The 18,741-nt window shown below is 41.0% G+C and overlaps 1 protein-coding gene across 5 annotated transcripts in view; it reads right to left on the bottom strand.

Moving 5' to 3' along the window:
* SLC35F5 (solute carrier family 35 member F5) overlaps positions 1–18,123 on the bottom strand; it is a 28,436-nt gene extending 10,313 nt beyond the window's left edge. For 2 of the 5 annotated variants that reach the window (XR_014159053.1, XM_081872687.1), the window contains exons 1-11: positions 18,051–18,123; positions 15,013–15,082; positions 13,316–13,377; positions 12,651–12,721; positions 12,463–12,544; positions 11,160–11,301; positions 8,356–8,499; positions 6,234–6,296; positions 4,611–4,692; positions 2,870–3,060; positions 1,147–1,228 (exon numbers count right to left, since the gene is read on the bottom strand). Coding sequence is in view for 4 of the 5 variants with exons in the window: in XM_081872687.1 (XP_081728813.1) it covers positions 1,147–1,228; positions 2,870–3,060; positions 4,611–4,692; positions 6,234–6,296; positions 8,356–8,499; positions 11,160–11,294 (697 nt within the window). In the remaining variant the exon portion in view is untranslated. Of the gene's footprint in view, positions 1–1,146; positions 1,229–2,869; positions 3,061–4,610; positions 4,693–6,233; positions 6,297–8,355; positions 8,500–11,159; positions 11,302–12,462; positions 12,545–12,650; positions 12,722–13,315; positions 13,378–14,266; positions 14,345–15,012; positions 15,083–18,050 lie in introns of those variants that run through there. The other 3 variants (XM_081872688.1, XM_081872689.1, XM_081872690.1) reach the window with 3 other exon arrangements.
* Positions 18,124–18,741: the final 618 nt, after the last annotated feature.

Genomic DNA, 18,741 nt, shown 5'->3' with positions numbered 1-18,741 from the left:
TGAGACCTCCGGTTATACGGTGGTATATAAATTCAATGAATGAATGAATGAATGAATGTTATTAACCATGTGTACTCAGAAGTAAGTCCTACTAAATTAAATGGGGGTTAGTTCCAGGTAAGTGAGGTTAGGACTGCAGCCCTAGCTCCTTATACCCAGGAGTAAGCACCACTAAATTAAACAGAACTAACTTCTGAGTAGACATGGTTCAGACCGCAGCGGTAGTAGCCTGGGTCTAACACAATGGCAATAACCAATATTATTCTCAGAGGAGACTCTACAAAATCAACAGACTTAATTAAGTTATGTCTATTGATTTCAATAGGTCTAATACTATGGCTAATATTGAATATCACAAAATACCCCCTAAATTAATAGCACATATTTTTTTACCAAATTAAACAGAAAATGATTTTAATTTTTAAAATATAGCACCACTGCTTTTAAAATAATCTAAGGAGAGCAAATATTTATATGGTATGAGTTAAACTGAAACTATTTGAAATGTATTTTTTTTAAAGAAATCACTTTATTTCAAAGTTTTATTGAGTAAGACTTTCCCTATTAGCACAATTAATTATTTAGCCTACAGATTGCATGACTACATGAGGTGGTTTCTCTAATAAGTATTTAATCCTTTAGCTCTTACTAGGTTCATATACAATAAAGATTATGTGTTATCGGGGTCCTTTGTTCATGTTGCCTTTTCATGCTGAGCCAATACTGAGTTGCCAGCGGGTGGGGGACTGTTCAGAACATAACCAGAATCCCCTCCTACTCAGCATTTTAAAAATGATTCGTTGTTATCAAAATGTGCATCCCAGCTTTCTAGAAAACATTCAGGGCATCTTTTAAAGAATGGCAACGAAATAAATTGCTAGAGGAAATTCTGTTTACTTGATCTGGGCTTGTAGAAATACAATTTGAGCATGGGACATGGTTGGTTTTTTAACAGAAAAAGGCACTTGAAGTTCGGGGGGGAGGAGAAAGAAAGAAAAAAAAGTCAATTATCAGGTATAGTTTTGCAACCAAAAATATAGAATAATGTCCTTCTTAAAACATGCAGTGAGTTGGATCAAGCTTATTGAATTGTAGTTGCTAAAATTAAGTGTATCAACAGTCTTTTCTATAAGTTTCATTTCTTACCAGACGTTGAAGACAGAATATTAACGATGGCCACTTGGGTGTCCGAAAGCGCTTCTTGATAAGAGAAGTTTGCCAAGAACCACTAGGAGATTAAACAACATGTGTTAGTTTTAAAAAGTTAGAAGAAACTCACAAACCATTAAAAATAAACCCCAAAGGTTAATCAGATCTTTGCCTATATAGTGAGAGCATGCTTGGGAGGTAGGAGGGATTCAATTTATATTAAGAGGAAATGAAAGGTTTAGGCAGTTAGATGAAAAAATAATTCGGGTTTTTTATATACCAAGTGTGAAATCCAATGGTGTGTGCACAAGCAGGACAGACTTCCGCTCATGCAATGGGAATTCACATTTCACTCCATCCTCCTAAATCTACTCCAGAGGATCCCCAATCCTCTGGAGCAGATGGAGGGCGTGGGTGGAGGATAGGAAGCTCTGTTGCACAAGCGAAGAACTGCTCATACGATGTTGAATTTTGTCGTAATGGTTTGCAGCTGCTAAGAAAAGTAGATAAACATTCTAGAAGTAACAATGATTGTTCACATACTTTCAGACACTTAGTTGTTGCTTTGAAAACACCTTGAACATAATGGACATATAAAATGCTTGGAACTATCAAAATACCAACATATTAGTTCCAAACCTGAAAGAGAAAATTATGCTCAAAGTTCATTTGTTTCAACTGGACTTAAGTCTCATGGGACAAATTAAGCCATGATTAAATTAAGGGCTACTAACTTTATCAGGATTGGGGCCACTATGTTTCTCCGTAGTTCAAAAGAAACATTGCATACATATCACATCACATGCTATTTGTTGAAAACAATGAAAGAAATGATTGTCCCATGGCTCTCAAGATCCTCTTTGGAAACTGCTAGACATATTTCCCAACTTTACCAGATACAGTCATATGAAATAAGTTAAGTAACAACAAATCAAGTCTGCAAATATACATCCTAATTCTAAATAATATATATAAATACTAAAATCAACTAAATGTACATATAAATGTCTAATACACTTCGAAACTAAATGCAACACTGCTTTAGATCCAAAAGGTCACAGGAGTCTGTCCCACCTATCTATAATGCTAATAATTTTTAACACTGCTGTGCTAGTGGTGAAATGGAAAATACTTCAATGTCTCTTTTATCTTTAAATTCAAAACCATCAACTAGAATGTAAGATGCAGTAGATTTTTATTTTATTTCAAAATGTGGCTAGAGATAAATTATTATAGCTGGAACTTTAATCTGCCAGATTGGTGGTGGCCAATTTTAATCAGTGTTGGTAAATGGAACTGAAAGTGAAAATCACATTTTTTGAAGCTCTTTTCATTCGGGTGAATTATTGCAACAGAGAATGAAAACGTTAAAGATAGCCTTTACTTTTAATGATGAATGACAACTTCTGCTTATTAAATTGTAAACTCTCTCACCTGCAATAAGTCACCTGTGGTGAAGTCTTTTGTAAACAACCACAATTAAAGTCAATCAGTTATATGCAATTAATTAATGAGCAGACAGCCCCCAAAGATCATCCCTTTCTCTAAATGGCATGAACAAAATATAATGACTAGCTCAACACCCAAAATGATCCATTCTATTTTTAGTCAAGCCTTCAAAAAGAAAAATATAAATAATAGGGCAAAAAGAATACAAAATAACCAACTTCCCAATAATATATATTTAGAAACAATACTTAATAAAGAATAGGTGACATACCACAAAGCAAAAGAAAAAGCTGATTTTGGCTACTTGAGATGCGGTAAGCTTCCCTACAGCTTTTAATATTGAATCCTGTTCCTTAACTGTTGGATAAGACATACGAGACAGCTTTGCTTCCAATGCATGGCTTGATGGGAGTTGTCGAATCTCCATAACATTACTGAACCTTACACGAGGCTTTTTGGGAGCTTTAGGGGGAAAAGAGTGGTGCAGGTCATTATTATACGTAGCAGACTGGAACAAAAATAATAATCCTCAAGATAAGGCCAAGACTCCCAAATTGCAATTCAGAGTATGAACCCATGTTTAACTACTTGCACAGTTAGTTTTATGAGAGCAAAATGGTTTGTGTGTGTCAGGAACATGGACTATCCATTTGGCGCAAAAGAAGAGATGTAATTGAAAATTGTGGCTTTAAGAGTTTCTATCGCCATTAAACATATTCACTGTATTTAAGGAACGGGCCAGGCTTCCTCACTTTGGGTGCAGCTACTTCTCTTTTATGGAAGATGCCTTCCATAAACATGTTTTCAGAAGAAGGGCAAAGTTAAGTATTTAATATTACAACTTTGTCTTTAAGCTAGTTTAAGTATGGCTAGTACACCATCTTGTGGTAAAACCAACCAAAGGCTTAGAACAGCCATTAGTTACAAAATCCTGTTAGTCTATTTCTAGGCCCATGTACTTGTTTCTTAGAGAAACTGATCTACAGCAAAGATGATTTCCCAGGCTTCAACTGAACTGTGTAGTTCAACTTTCATTCATCACATACAGATCAATGCATGTAAAAGGAACCAACATAATCTCAGGACTAAATCCACATTGCAATACATACACTAGGGGGCACATATAGAATCTATATTAGAACACACTATTGTATTTTGAGGCTGCAGTAATGCCTCTGGCAGCAATTGGCTAAACCTGTCATGTCGTAGGATGTTCACATTACAATGGTTTGGCCACCTTGTAATAAATACAAGATCAAATTGTGCAACAAAGAGAAAGAGGCCCACCTTGCACATGATGGCCAATCATTGTGTGATGTCCAAGTGGGGGATTTGTTTTGCTCAAGCAAGCTATGGATGTTAACCAAGAGCAAACTTTGATTTGAGTGAAACAAACCACAACCACCAGTTCAGACATAGCGCTAAATCGGGGATAAATGTGGTATGTTTCTGCCATTAGCTAGAGGGGAGAAGTGAAGTGGAAGCCTTCTGTGGGTTTATGAAAAGCTATTAACTATGGCTTACCATAACATGCAGCCAATTTGTGCTAACATGCAAAAATAGCAAGCTGTATTTACTAAGTTTCAGTTTCCCAAAATTATAATGTGCTATATTTTTTCAAAATTCCACTGAATTTTGAAAATTCCACTGAATTTGTGAAATCACACACACACAAAATAAGCTTGGGATATGCTCCCTTCTCCAATGCAGTGTTCGTCAATTGTTCATTTTAGCATTTGCCTTCTGCATGAAGTCCAAAAATTGATTTAATTTTTTAAAATATCGGAAAATTGACAATTACAAGTAAAAAAGCATCTTAACAGATTATCTCTATTTTACTACTGAGCATCTTTACCTGTTACCATATTTAGAAAATACTGTACTTCAGGCCATGTGGGCACACAGGTTTTTAGGTAACACAGGAAACATTGCTTTCATACTTTCAACATGACATAAATATTTATAAGTTGATACAGAAAACTATATTTTGACATTTTGAAGCATTTACTTACTTTTTTCAGTGTCACTGTTAGTGTTGCTACATTTTTCACTTGGCAAGTCATGAAACTTTACAGGAACGTATAATGGTTCACTCTGAAATGCAACATAATGAGTTCCAAGTTATCATAAGTTATAAAAAACACACACCCAAATAATAACAAAAAAAAAACCAAAAATAAAATTTACTAACAGTGCAATCCTATGTATGTTTACTGAGTACATGAGGACATAAACTGATTTAATGTATACTACAATATACAAATACAAAACAATGTACAAAACAGCTGGACCAACTGCAAGGTAAATGTGCACAAGTTGCTAACTTGCGATAAAACTGTTAACCAAAAAGAGCAAGAAGGAACATATGATGATAAGAAAATGAGCTGCATTTCACCATTTAAGGTAAATAAAACATCCTATTGTGTATCCCTCCTTCTTTAAATGAAATATGTGGGAGAATTCAAATACGTGTTCTGATATTTCCAGTAGCAGAGTACCACATTCCCTTGGATTGATGGATTAATGGCTTTAACTCTAATTGGTGGTTTGTTTTTTTAGGTACCGTATTTTTCGTCCCATAGGACGCTCCGTCCCATAGGACACACCTAATTTTTTGGGGGGGAATTTCCCCCCTTTATTTCCCCCCCAAAACCAGGTCGGGGAACAGCGGGATGAAGGCGCTACGCCTCCTCGCTGTCCCCCGAGCTTGTGGGGCTGGCCGATGTCTGCCCGGCGCGCGGGGCGCTCTGCTTCAGGGCATCCTGCGTGCCGGGCGGCAGGCTGCTATCCGCAGCGTGGGGAGCCCTGCGGGAACTCCCACAGGGCTCCCCACGCTGCGGATGTCTGCCCGGCGCATGTATTTCAACTTTGCCTTTTTCTGCTCCTTATTGATTGTTGCTAATGAGTTTCCAGGGAAGGACAGATAATATGCTTAACTACGTGTTTTGAAGATGGCCTTATAGATTCTACTGTTTTGGATATTCAGCCACAACTTAATGAGAGAGTGCCTATACAATATAGGCTACAGTTGCAGACAAATTAAGATAATGCAACATGGCCATAGAAATCTTCCACCTGGGCACTTCACTGCTTTTTATACCTGCCGCAGATTCTTCATATTGAAAAAATAAGGCTGTGTGTGTATATCTTTATCTTGCATTACATGATGGCATTTTAGGCAAACAATGTTTAACTATAACTGAGTGACTGAAGTGCTTGAACCACATGTATTTAATAATTCCACGGGCCAAGCATAACATTCCCTAGTAAATAAGATTCATTTTTGCTCACATGCCATATACGTTTACTTTCCCTAATCCGGTTCCTATTTAAAATGGCATTATTCAGAGCTCTGTGTTTATTTTCAGCACTAATTAAAAACAGACAAGACATGAATAGCTATTACCACACAGTAGTAGATGGTAGGGAGGGGCAGCAGGACCTATCTGACCTCCTGGGAGGTAGGTCACCGCTGCTTCCTGGGAAGGAGAGTGGGAGGGACAAGACAGTGGGGAGGTTGGTGCTGTGCAAATGGATCTACAGAGAGGTCAGGTAAGAACCCCACTGTCCCACCCTGCTGTCTGCTACTGTTGCCACACAGAACATTACAATCACTTAAATGAGAGAGAACTTACCAAAGAACTATTTACAGTATTGTCAGTTGTACAGGCTGCAAAATAGCCTTCAGCATCTGCAAACTAAACATTTAAAATGCAGCTGAGACATTACAATGAATGTGTAGAGTAAAAACAACACATTCCACACTGAAGTTAAAAAAAAGAAAGGTGAAGGACCCCTGGACGGTTAAGTCCAGTCAAAGGAGACTATGGGGTTGTGGCGCTCATCCTGCTTCCAGGCTGAGGAAGCCGGCGTTTGTCCGCAGACAGCTTTCCGGGTCAGGTGGCCAGCAGGACTAAACTACTTCTGGTGCAACGGGACACCGTGATGGAAGCCAGAGCTCATGAAAACGTTGTTTACCTTCCTGCCGTAGCAATACCTATTTATCTACTTGCACTGGCGTGCTAGGTTTGGCAGGAGCTGGGACAGAGCAACAGGAGCTCACACTGATGACACTGTCGTCAATAACTTTAGGTGAGATGGGACTCAGGAAGACTAGCCCACTGGTGAAGAAAAAACAGAGCCATCTCCATTCTTGCCCCTTGGCTTGCTGCTAGGCTAGTTTCAAGCTGCTGCAGCTTCAAAGCCAAGTCTATTCTGGCATGAAGCCTATTCCAAGAAAGGGCCAGAGAAACACGTTAGTTCTACAAAACCAGTGTGAGAGGGTTCTCTTGATTAAACGGACTGCCAACCACCAGCTGTATGATTTCCCCAGATAGCCTATTTTCTGGAATATGCTTAATACCAGCCAAACTTATGGTCAGTCGAAAACAAATAAAAAAAAACATCATTTGATTATCCAGGAATTAGTTGGCAGCCTGAATTAACTTTAGTCCAGCAACTATACAAAATAACTAGTTTTATAAAACATTAAAGTTTCCTGTTTGAACAGTTCCTCTTCAAACAACTTAAGAGCTAACCATAAGTAGTCAAACTTTCACAAGATCACTCTGCAATCTCAGACCTTATAAGTAATATTTGGGAACCACAAGCCAGAACTGAGGAAGAGGGCTTTTGAAGTCCTTGTTTACCTAAAACTTTCACACTGTACCCTTTACTATTCTGTGCATCAGCCCTCAAAGTGGAGAGGAATAGAAAAACAACACAGCATCTATCATTTTTCTGTGCTCCCAGCTTTCCTGTCCAATCCAAAATGTTAAAAACAGACCAGAGGAGGAAGGTGATTTCCCCATCTTCAAAACCTTCCCCATCTTCAAAAGCTTATGGTTAGCAGAGAGCTTAAGAATGAGTCCTGCTTTGGACAACATGCTATATCAAACCATTAGCTCAGAGTGGCAGTAAAAGGGAACAGGGAGGAGGGCATAATCTCTGCTCTGGAAGCTGGCATGCTTGTGTGGTCATGATAAGCCATAGTTTGGGTTACTGTGTGTTGTGCAAACCCGGTCAATGTGTGGGATCCCAACTATTCCATCAGAGATCAAAGGATTTGCAGTGTTATTTGTATGGGTTTCCACATTCATGTGCTGTGTTGTTCTCTGTTCATCAAGAAAGCACTCTTCAGCCAAGGTAGAAATGCTTCCAGCTCACTATTAGAGTCTAAGGGTGATGAATTGGCTATGTCTTGTTGAGAAACATGGATTAGCTAACCAATTCCCAGCTTTTTAAATACAATTTGGAAAGCATGAAAAATGGGTGTGATAAAGAATTCATTCACGACCACCACTGCCACTGTCTTTTATCAAAAGAGAAAACTCTGCTGAATCTTTGTAGACCAGTTCAAGAGAAATAAATCTCAAAAAACCCCAAAAACATTTACTGACATCTTTTTAAATAGGTTAATAAAAACATTTCAAAACTGGCAGAACATAGCAAAAAATATAAGCCACTGATTCTAGGCTTATCCAAATACTGATTCTAGGCACATCTTAAATTTTATATCATTTATTCCATTTCAATTCCACTAGGAAGCATTACTGATGCAATTACTGCTTCTGTTTATGCAATGATTCACTTTGAAATGTTAGACTAATGAAAGCATTATTTTGCTCACTGAACATCTGGGGGTTTAGCTTATGCTAGTTTATGCAGGATTCCCTCTCCAACATAAGCTTTGATTTTGTGTAATTTACAGAAGCCAACGTGATGGCAAAATTATTAAATGGAAAAATAGACACTTACAAAAGCTGCATGTTTGCCGCGAAGGCCACGTGTGCACTGCTGCCTCCAAGGTTTCCAAACAATAAATCCCAAGAGGTAAAGAACAAACATGGATGTTTTTGCAAATGTACTGAAGAACGGCTTATTGTACACAGTGAAAACATACTGCAAAGGGAAGGAAAGAAAGATGGTTAAATGAAAGGCATGTCATATGACCAGAATAGTCTTACTGATCAACTCTTTGGTACTATTTCAAATTTCTTGACCGCCACAGACCCTGGGAGGGCTACCATATGGTCCTCTGGATGTTGCTGGACTAGTTCCCATCCACCATGAACATTAGCCATGCTGGCTGTGGATGATTGAAGTGGAGTCCAACAACATCTGGAGGTCCCTGCAGTGGACGGACATACAAAGAGCAGAGGTGTAGTTCAAGCAAGAAAAAGCTACATATCCTGGAAAAGGAAGAGAAGAGATGCAGTGTTCCTGGGTGTGTATCTCAGGATTGCCCACTACACCACCAGCCAAGAGAGCTAACATGGCAGTACAGTATGGTGTTCTGGTATGAGGCTTCTGGCCCCCTGCAACTTTTACCTGCTGTGGGTTAGATTCAAGGACAGACCTGAGAAGATGGCATTCCAATGGCTACCTATGTTAGATAGAAAGCAGAAGTAGTCTAAAAAGCTGAGGTGGAACCTTCTGCAGGGCAGCTGATGTCAAGAGCATCAACTCCTGGGAAGGGAGGAAGTACAGAGGGACATGATAAGAGGAGTGGGTTGTGCGGCGCAGGAATGGCAGCTTGCAACCTACCTGACTACATCAGAAGCTAAATGAGAGACAAACTTTGCAATACTATCCTGCTCCCAAAATCTGAAATACAGATTTATACAGAAAAGCTACAAAACGTTTGTAGTTGTTCCCCACACCTAGGGAGGGAAGACCACAGTCCCTTGAAAACAGGAGGAACTCACAAGCTGCTTGGAGGTCAACTACTCTGGCTAAAAAAATCATTTAAAATATTTACAAACACACTCCATCAGAGCTCAAAATGCTCCCAAAGTAACTTAAGAAAAATCAGCAGTAAAACACGCTCCTACCCTTAGGCTTACAATTTGAAAGTCAGGACACAAAGGGGATATGGGAGGCACCAAAATGAGGATGGAAACAGTTCAGGTAGCCTAATGAACAGCTAAGTAGGCTAAAAGGCAGCTAGTCGCTCAGTAGGTGTGATGGAATCGCCTCTTTCCCTCCACTCTGCAGCTGATGAAGATAACAAATTTATACTGGTCTATTCAGAAGTAAACCTCACAGGATTGATGGGGTTTTAACTACATATGTAGGTTTCCTCCTATATACGTGGGAATTGAAAGTAACTCCTTTCCGACTCAGCACAACCCTACCAATGTGTTCTGCTGTCAGCGGCTGATGAAACTAAAATCAGTTTTCACCTACGGGCAGCCATTCCATCAGGCTGCAGAGAAAAGGGAGAGAAGCCTGCCGATGCGCTCTTCAAACCACACAATCGGGGAGGGAAGCAAAGCAAAGCAAACACACCAGTTTTATTTTCATCAAATGATTAACATCCCTTCCAATTGTTCTGAAACTACATAGACACAGAGACCAACCATTTTTAAAAGCCAGTGAAAATAAGGATCCAACAAAGCATGAAGGAAAGAACTCTGATGGAAAGAAAAATTGGCCTGTAGCGGGCTACATAAAATGAAGACAGGAAGCAAACATGGCCCCTGAGTCACAGGCTGCCCACCCTGGTTTTAGGGAATTGACTCTCTGACTTAGACAATTCTGGGCTTAAACTACCACACACAGCTCAGTGGGGGACCCTGAGCCTCTCACTTCTCTCTCAACCTAAACTATATCGTAAGGTGGGTGTGAAGATAAAAATGAGATAATCCCATGTATGCTGCCCTGGTCTGCTAGAGGAGAATCGATTTTCACTTTATTATAACGGATATAGACATCCTAAGAATGATCCCATAAACTTTGCTAAGCCCACCTTCAGAGATTTAGCATATAGAGAGAACTGCTACCCTAAGGCAGTGATTTCTGTATCCAATCAAAAGGATCTATGAATGTCTTCATCTCTACACTGTCACCTATTCAAACATTTTCATTCAACTTCATATTATTATAGGAATCCCTGAAAGCTACAATTCTTCTCCCAGTTTAGGAATTCCTGCACGAAAAATTGGGGCCCCAGCATATCTATGGAAGACTGTGTTTTGTTAAGTGTTTGCTGTTTAAAAGTCATACTTCTAGGGGATTTGGAATTATGAAACAGAACTGGCAAGATTAATTGAATTTAATTATAATTCGTGACAGCATAAATGCTGGGAAAGGCTTCAGGCAGGACCAGAAATGTAGCTAGTCAGGTATGAAAAGCTGCTCACCAAGAACCAGTCAACCTGCTTCTAGCAGCAAGTACTAAGATCACTGTACAAAGTTAATGGAGTGAGTGTTAATTGCTCTCCCTTGAGCATGCTGTGCTACTACATTAAGGTGAATACACTCTGACATCACAAAGGGTTTGTCCACACTTATCTTTTGCCCTGCGCTTTCTAGCCACAAGCCTGCACTTTCCCGGTTCGTGTCCGAAAGTTTTATCTTTTTGTCCTGCCACTTTCCCCAGGAATAGCAGATCTTTACCGCTGAATTGGAGCAAACAGCAATTTGAGTTTTCCACAGATTGCTGTTTGCTCTGATTCAGCAGTAGAGAGCAGGTTTTCACAAGTAAAACAGCCTGGAGCTGTGCCTAGAAATGCAGAGCAAAGGTAAAGAGGGATGGATGAGCCCCAAGACACACTTACCGAAGTGAGTTCAGAAGAAGCAACCCATATCACATCAACCAGGAGAAGAATGACAATTCCAAGAGCCATGCGCCTACGCTGACTGGGAGAACTGCTCTGTGGGTTCATCCGGTTCATGATAAAAATCCACACCATTTGTAATCTATGGCAGCAACAAATAAATAAATAGATAGTTTTTAAAACTATGTGGGAACAGGCTTTGTGCTCCAGATCTGGATGGGACACAAACTCAAATAATAAGACACAGCTAAAATGTCAACTAATAACCAATCCACAGGAACGAAACAGGAAGCAGTTTATTACAACTGGCCTATTACTCTTTCAACTAGTGTTTCTGTTAAAAACGTGGTCAATCCATGGGAATGTTGTTTTGCCACTGGTGTTGGGCCCTGGTCCCAGAGTGTTTTAAAAAAAACACAATAAAAAGGAAAGATTCAGGCACCACTCCCTATCAGCTGATTTCAGTTTTCACTTTTGATGGTGTGGGGCACGTGGGAGAAAGACACAGGCAGGTAAGCATGGGAGCAGGTGTTTCTTTAGCAGAAAAAGAGAGGGCTACTTGTGCCCTTGTAAGTATACTAGGATTACAGCCAATAGCAAAACAATGGACTCACTAATGGAAGTGGCCTTTTGAAGTCACATTTATAAACTATACAGTTACAATACACTGGGCTGGCTTTGTTCTTGGCTGCAGCTCCTGTTTAGCAAGGAAACGGCTTAACCACAATCACTGGTTTGGACATGCTAAGTCATACCTTGACCTAGCTCAGAACAATGAGAGAATAAAAAAGAGCAGGCAGGGACAAAATGACTACAAACCATAATCTGGCTTACTGTGTCATGTGAATGAGGTCACAAAGTGGGATTTGTCAGCTAGCTGACAAAATAAGCATTTAAATAATAAATCTGCTAGTTGTAATTCCTAGCCCCCTCAAAAAAACAACCACCATTGGAGCCAGCATCTATGTTTGTGTCACAACTATCTTGGGTTTCGTTTGACAGAAGAAATTGAATTAATCCGTGTTTGCTTTATTATACAGTCAAACCTCGTTCTGCGTCCGCCTCCACTTGTGTCCGCTTCAGCGAACTTCCGTGGCAAACCCAGAAGTACCGGAACGGGCTACTTCCGGGTTCGCCACTTGCGCATGCGCAGATGCGGCACTTCGACGTGCGTCATTTTCGGCTTGCGGACAGGTCTCCGGAACGGATCTTGTCCGCAAAACAAGGTTTGACTGCATTGATAACAATGTGTTTGGATAAGGATGCAAAGTATCACCAGCTATACACGGGACAATTTCCATACCTGCTCAGTAACCTTTTAAAGTTAAAATAATAGCTGGACTCTGACAAGTTTCATGGCATCATGTTAAGGTGAAGGCTGCCTCCTGAAAAAAAACAGAGAAATAAAGGGTGTCAAGGGCTATAAAGAGACTACGCTTTCCTAACTTTGCCACCAGGCTTTATGTTTGCCATTTGAGCTTATGCACACACCTGTTCCACAATCAAAGTATTCCCCACATCCTTCACTTAAGAAAGTCAGCAGTGTGTGTAGAAGGCTGGCTCTGTGTAAAACAAGCATGAAAGTCAAAACAAAACAAAGCATACCCAACGCAAATAACCTCAATCATAATACAGCAGCTGCAGCTCAGTAAAGGGCAGCAGAAATGAAGCATAGATGGACTGTAAATTCCTGGTTCAGGCAGAAATGGAGAGCAGAAGCCTTTTAACAACAATGACATCAGAGTGCAATATGTCAAGCCCACAAACCATGCTGGACAGAGACAGCAAGACAGAGCGCTATCAGAAATAATACTTTAAAGATTTTTACAGATGTTTGCCAAGATAGACACAGCTTTTTTAAAAAAAATAATTATGAGATAAATATAACCACAACATAGGAGAACCTCAAAATAATCTTCCAATAATGAATAAAATATACCTTGTGTGAAACATAGCGTAGTGTAGTAATGTACCTATATAAAAACTGAATCAAAGGACTAAAGGAAACTATAAAACTGAGTTTCAGGTCTCATCATTTTGGAGGTGTGGGAGCCACAGGTTTTAATGCACGTTTTTCCTTTTTTTAATATAGACAGCTATTGCATGGTGAAAACACATTCTTAAAAACAGTCATGGCATGATAATATATTTCTCACCTCTTGAACTGACAGACATATCTCAAGGATCATATTTTTTTATCTATGGGTTTGTGATGTTTCTGGAAAAAAACCAAAAGAAAAACCAATCCTTAGCAACTGTGCTGCTTAGTAATGCTTTATAAGATGTTGACCTGTTACAGTGATGCCCCGCAAGACGAATGCCTCGCAAGACGAAAAACTCGCTAGACGAAAGAGTTTTCCGTCTTTTGAGGTGCTTCGCAAGACGAATTTCCCTATGGGCTTGCTTCGCAAGACGAAACGTCTTGCGAGTTCTTGCGAGTTTTTTTCCTCCCCCCCCTTTTTCTAAGCCGCTAAGCCTCTAATAGCCGCTAAGCCGCTAATAGCCACTAAGCCGCTAATAGCGCTAACCTGCTAAGCCGCTAATAGCCGTGCTTCGCAAGATGAAAAAACTGCAAGACGAAGAGACTCGCGGAACGAATTAATTTCGTCTTGCGAGGCACCACTGTAAATGTTTCACCCCTTTCATTACAGGATTATCCAGGATGTATTAATATACAGTATGTAATGTATGGCAGAATACTGAACACACTTGAGCTTGCAAGTATCTTTTGCTCACCGCTGAAATAAAAAATGACTTCAACCAGAGTCCTATGACATGCGACTTTATTTCCATATCTTTCTTTCCTTTTGCTGCACTAATAGATTCATTGCGTTATAATAAAACTCTGTTCAAAGAAATTCATATTTACCATTTATAAAGGAAAATAATAATAAAACACAGCAAATTAGTAACCATTTGTTATGAATCATGCCAATTTTTGTAAATTAACACTCATAAAAACGTTCTGGTAACATGTCTGAGCACATCTAAATGCATAGGTTTTTAACTCCATTCTGTACGTTCACTTTCAACAAATTTGAATCAATATCTTAACATCTATTCTTAATTTAATGAAACATGAAATATTGATAAAGTTGGTCAACAACCTTGAAAAGCTGACTCATTTTTGCCAGTAATCCTTGTTCATGATGCCTTGGTGACCTCACAAAGGGATAATGTACACAATCACGGCACCACCATAGCAACTGGTTGAACAATTCTGCAGCCTTCTATACTTGCAAGACTTAAAGAAACCATTGCTACTGAAAAGTGACGAGGTAGTTAACTACATATTGGTCCATAAGGATTTACTGGTTCCACCTATAGTCCACTGACAGATCAACAATAAAGAAGGCACTATTTTGTCTTTTAAGGACCAAGGTAAATAAATTCATTCTATGCAAAGATATGAATTTGAAATATCTTTCAAATATTTCATATTATATGAACCTAACAGCATAATTCTATACTGTCTACTCGGAACTGAGTTCAGTGGTGCTTACTACCAGGAAAGCAAGTAGAGGATTGCAGTCTAAGTGTTCAGCCAGTAGGGATATTTTTCATCACCAATTCTGAGTGTCTGACTTGTAAACTGGCAGTGTAAACTGCATCTATAAACTATCTTTCTAATTAAGAGAGATACAGATGGAGGGTTTCATAGCAGCAACATTGAAATGTTATTATAACGATTTAAAAGGAATTGTTCTCTTTCCCAAAGCCTCAAGCTTCAGTGCTCAAACCATGCTATATCTGCCCAAATTACATTAAAGAAAGTGGTGTGCTGAATATTAAAAATGTAACGTGCTCAGACAATATGAACTGATTTTGTAAATCTCTATTGTTTCATTCTTACCTGGATATGTTACTGTCGTGGCATCAAAGTGTTCTCTGTAACACTACTGGTATAACTAGTTGTCAAATGTCTAAATAAGTAAGAAGACTTGGCATTAGTTCTGAAGTTCTCAGCATTCAAATTAACGTCAATCACATTTTAGTCTCTCTTTTTTAACCATTATACAACCATGCTTTTACAATTATGATACCTACTTTGTGGTTAAATAAAATCCATTCTTTATGTATCTTAAATCACCACACATTTGCATACACACATGATCATGAATCACTACTAGGAAAAAGGCATGCCAAGTTTGACCTGCAAAAAGAGAGTTCTTGCCGATCTCACTGCCCACCTTCCAATCTAGCATTCAAGCCAATGCTTCAGGTGGCACATGCCCATCTACCGGTTTCTTCAAACCAAATATAACCCCCAAACCCCAAGTAGAAGGAAAGGAACCGCTGTCAAACCAGGAGGTTCACTTTTCTTCCTCATCAACGTGGCACTTGGGTATTACTTTTATTGCTTTGCTTGCTTATTAAGTGAAGGAGCTAAGGAACCCATTGCTCTCATCTCTTGCAACCCTGCATCTACTTTTAGAAGGTTAAAGATGTTCAAGATCCCAGTAGTGTCGCTAATGGCAGTGACTTAGATGCTAAGTGTGAGCAGGTTCTGCAACTACGGTCATACTGTTCTACTGCAACAGCATATTTTTCCCAGAGCTATGAGTGAGAGCATAACAAAAAGGAAAACAAACAATTGGCTATCATTGTGGTGGGGACTAAACTTGTTTTGCTCTTCTGAACACTCTAGCCAGTAAGGAATCAAGCCTCCTATATCTGCATAGCCCCATATTCAGCTCTGGATACTGAGTATGGTAGCATGTTAGGAAATGGCTCATCCATAAATAAACATCCAGTTTTCTTTGAATGGGAAATAATACCATATACACTTTGAACTAGAGAGGAATTCTAAATTTTGTTTAATTCAGTATCAAAATTACTAGAGTTTGATGGTAATTTTTTCAGATTGGAAATGTTTACTAACTAGGACACTGCCACTAAGAGCCACTTCCAAATGCTGTACTGAAATAAACTTTGCCCCTGTGTTTGCCTAAATCACATGTACTTCAGACCCATCAATAACAAATAAAACGTGTTACTCCAATAAAGAAAAGCTGATGCCTGCCAAGGAAACAGACAGCTGCAAGTCAATGTTGATATTCAACAACTGTTTATACTTTTAAGATATAAAGCACCTATATGCATAAAAATATTATACAAAAACCACCTCCTGAAACCATACACCTGATTCAGCACACAGGATAATGTGCAGCTTCTTTCCAACATGGAGTCATGTACATCCCATATTCCATTATATCCCTATTTACATATTCACAAGAAAGTACCGGTAAGTAAGCTTAAATTAGGAGAGGGACAGAGGCATACATATTAAGATTCACCCTCAACATCTGCTTGCACCAGATCCATTTCAGACCTTCACACATGAAGGAGGAAAGGCTATAAGCCCAACTGTGGTCCATTCTACTATAAGATAGTTGCTTACGTTCATATATTCCATCTGGGTGTCTATATATTGGCATACATATTCTGTGCAAGTTAAGCCAGGTTCTTCTTATTGCTGACACAGCACTGCCAAGTTATATGATGATATATGCATTTACTGAGTAACAAATATAGCCATGCCGGCCCATAAGACAAACAACTGCAGAATCCAAAGTTGGGCAATACTTTTACTAGGACCAAACAAAACGTCACAAAACAATGATCAAAATTTTGGGGCATTTTGGTACTGTGCCACTGTAGGTTTTGAAGTAGATTTACTGAGTTACAGAGGCATAAAAAACAGACCCCTGCCTCTAAATAACTTTGGAAGTTGTCTCACACCTGAAAGTGGTGCTACAGAATTTCAGAGGGGGGGGGGTTCTTTCCCAGCCCTACTTGGAAGGGGGGGGAGAGAATGAACCTGCAAAGCAGATGCTCTACCACATGTGCTACATACAACTCCTCCCCAAACAAAAATTAGGGGGGAAACAGCACAACACAAGAACAGCCCTGCTGGTTCAGCCAGAAGGCCAGACTAGCCCAGCACCCTGTTCCTGCCCACCAGCCAACCTTTGGGAAAAGCTGACAAACAAGACAGGAAGGCAATACTTGGGTGATGGTGCTTCCCAGGTGCTGTGTCATTCAGAAGCATATTATCTCTGAACTTGGGAATGTGTCCAAGTAGAAGCCACAATGACCAACAGTCCGCGACAGGTCAGTCCTTAGCCGACCTGTGTAACCTCATTTTCAAAACACCTAAAACTAGAGGCAGTCCAGTGGCAGGGAATTCCACAGATTTCACTACAGGGAAGGAGAGGAAAGAGCTGGGGGTGGGGTGGGGGATCCTACCTCTTCCTTCACTAGATGAAAAGAGAGAGAGAAATTGGGACAGGGGAAAGCAGGATTTTTCACTTCAGAGAAAGGAGAGGGCATTTAACCCACCGACAGAGAGGAGAGGAGGGTGGGGGTCGGGAAGCTGAGCCGGGGGAGAAATAGCGTCGCTCCTCCCGCCCACGCAGGCTCCGCGGCCAAGAAGGAAGTACAGCAGGAGGATTTTTAAACACACACACACAAACATACAGACGCCAACCCCGGTTGCTCCCTGATCCCCTGGAAGTGAGTGGGTGCGGCGGGACAGCAGCAGATTGCCCTCGCCCCCGACCACACACGCAGAGGACCGGGTGTGCGTGTGCAGCCCCTTTTGCAACGCTACTTCAAGGGAGAAATAAAGGTGCACCTGGGCACAGCTCAGGACGGGTCGGCTTCCCTTCTGCCCACCGGGAAGCCGCCGCACCGAAAAGGGAGAGACGGCTAGCTGGTGGGGCGCTTTGACAGGGAGCTGCTGGGAGAGGCGCCAGCGTCCCCGTCGAAGCCGTTCCCACCCGCCTCTTCGGGGCTCCCCTCTCGCGCTCCTGCCATGCCCAGCCCGGCCCGGCCGGAGAAGCCCAAGTTTTGCGGGAGGAGGAAGGGAGGGAGGGTGGGAGGGAGTACCTGTGTGCCGGACCCTCGCGCGACCGCAGCCCTTCTCCGCCAAAGATGGTGGCAAGCGCCGCCTGCTCCGCTCCCACAGCTGACTCGGCTCAAGAGCCCGCTCGCCTGGGCCGGAGTGAGTCGACCGCCGAAAGGAGACACCCCTTCATCGATGCGCTCGGGGTTCCGCTCGCCGGCCTAAACCCTTTGCTGCCGCCTCTCTCTCTCTCTCTCTCTCTCTCTCTCTATCTCGCGCTCGCTCGCTCGCTCGCTTCCTCCCTCCTTTCCCCCGACCCATCTGCATCACGCCCGCGGAGAGTAATAATAGGACAGTAGTATTAAGAGAGCTTGAGGAAGGCGGGTGGGAAATGGGAGAGGGCTGCAGAGAGAAGAAAAGGGGGAGGGGGGGAAGTAGCAAAGGAAATGTGGTTTTTGCCTTTGGAGCAAATTCTAAACTTAACTGCAGGGATTATGATTGACTTTGATGGGAGGTGGGGTGAGTTTAAGGCTGCAGCTTTAAGGAGGCAGATCTCCCTAAATTTAGTAAGTGGCGCTATGATATAGCTAATATTTGTATGGAGTGTTAGGGGAGGGTGGTACCTCTGGTGACACGTCCTGGGGACACTTCCTGCTCCTTCTGGGGTAGTTTGCCCATCTTTGGTTCCCACCCTACACTCAGCTCTCACCCTCGGCTCCCAGTTATAGGTAGGAA

The sequence above is a fragment of the Podarcis erhardii genome (genome assembly GCF_964252035.2).
Source record: "Podarcis erhardii genome assembly, chromosome: 1".
NCBI lineage: Eukaryota > Metazoa > Chordata > Lepidosauria > Squamata > Lacertidae > Podarcis > Podarcis erhardii.
The sequence above is the reverse complement of the archived record's forward strand: the minus strand, read 5'-3'. Positions and strand labels throughout refer to the sequence as shown.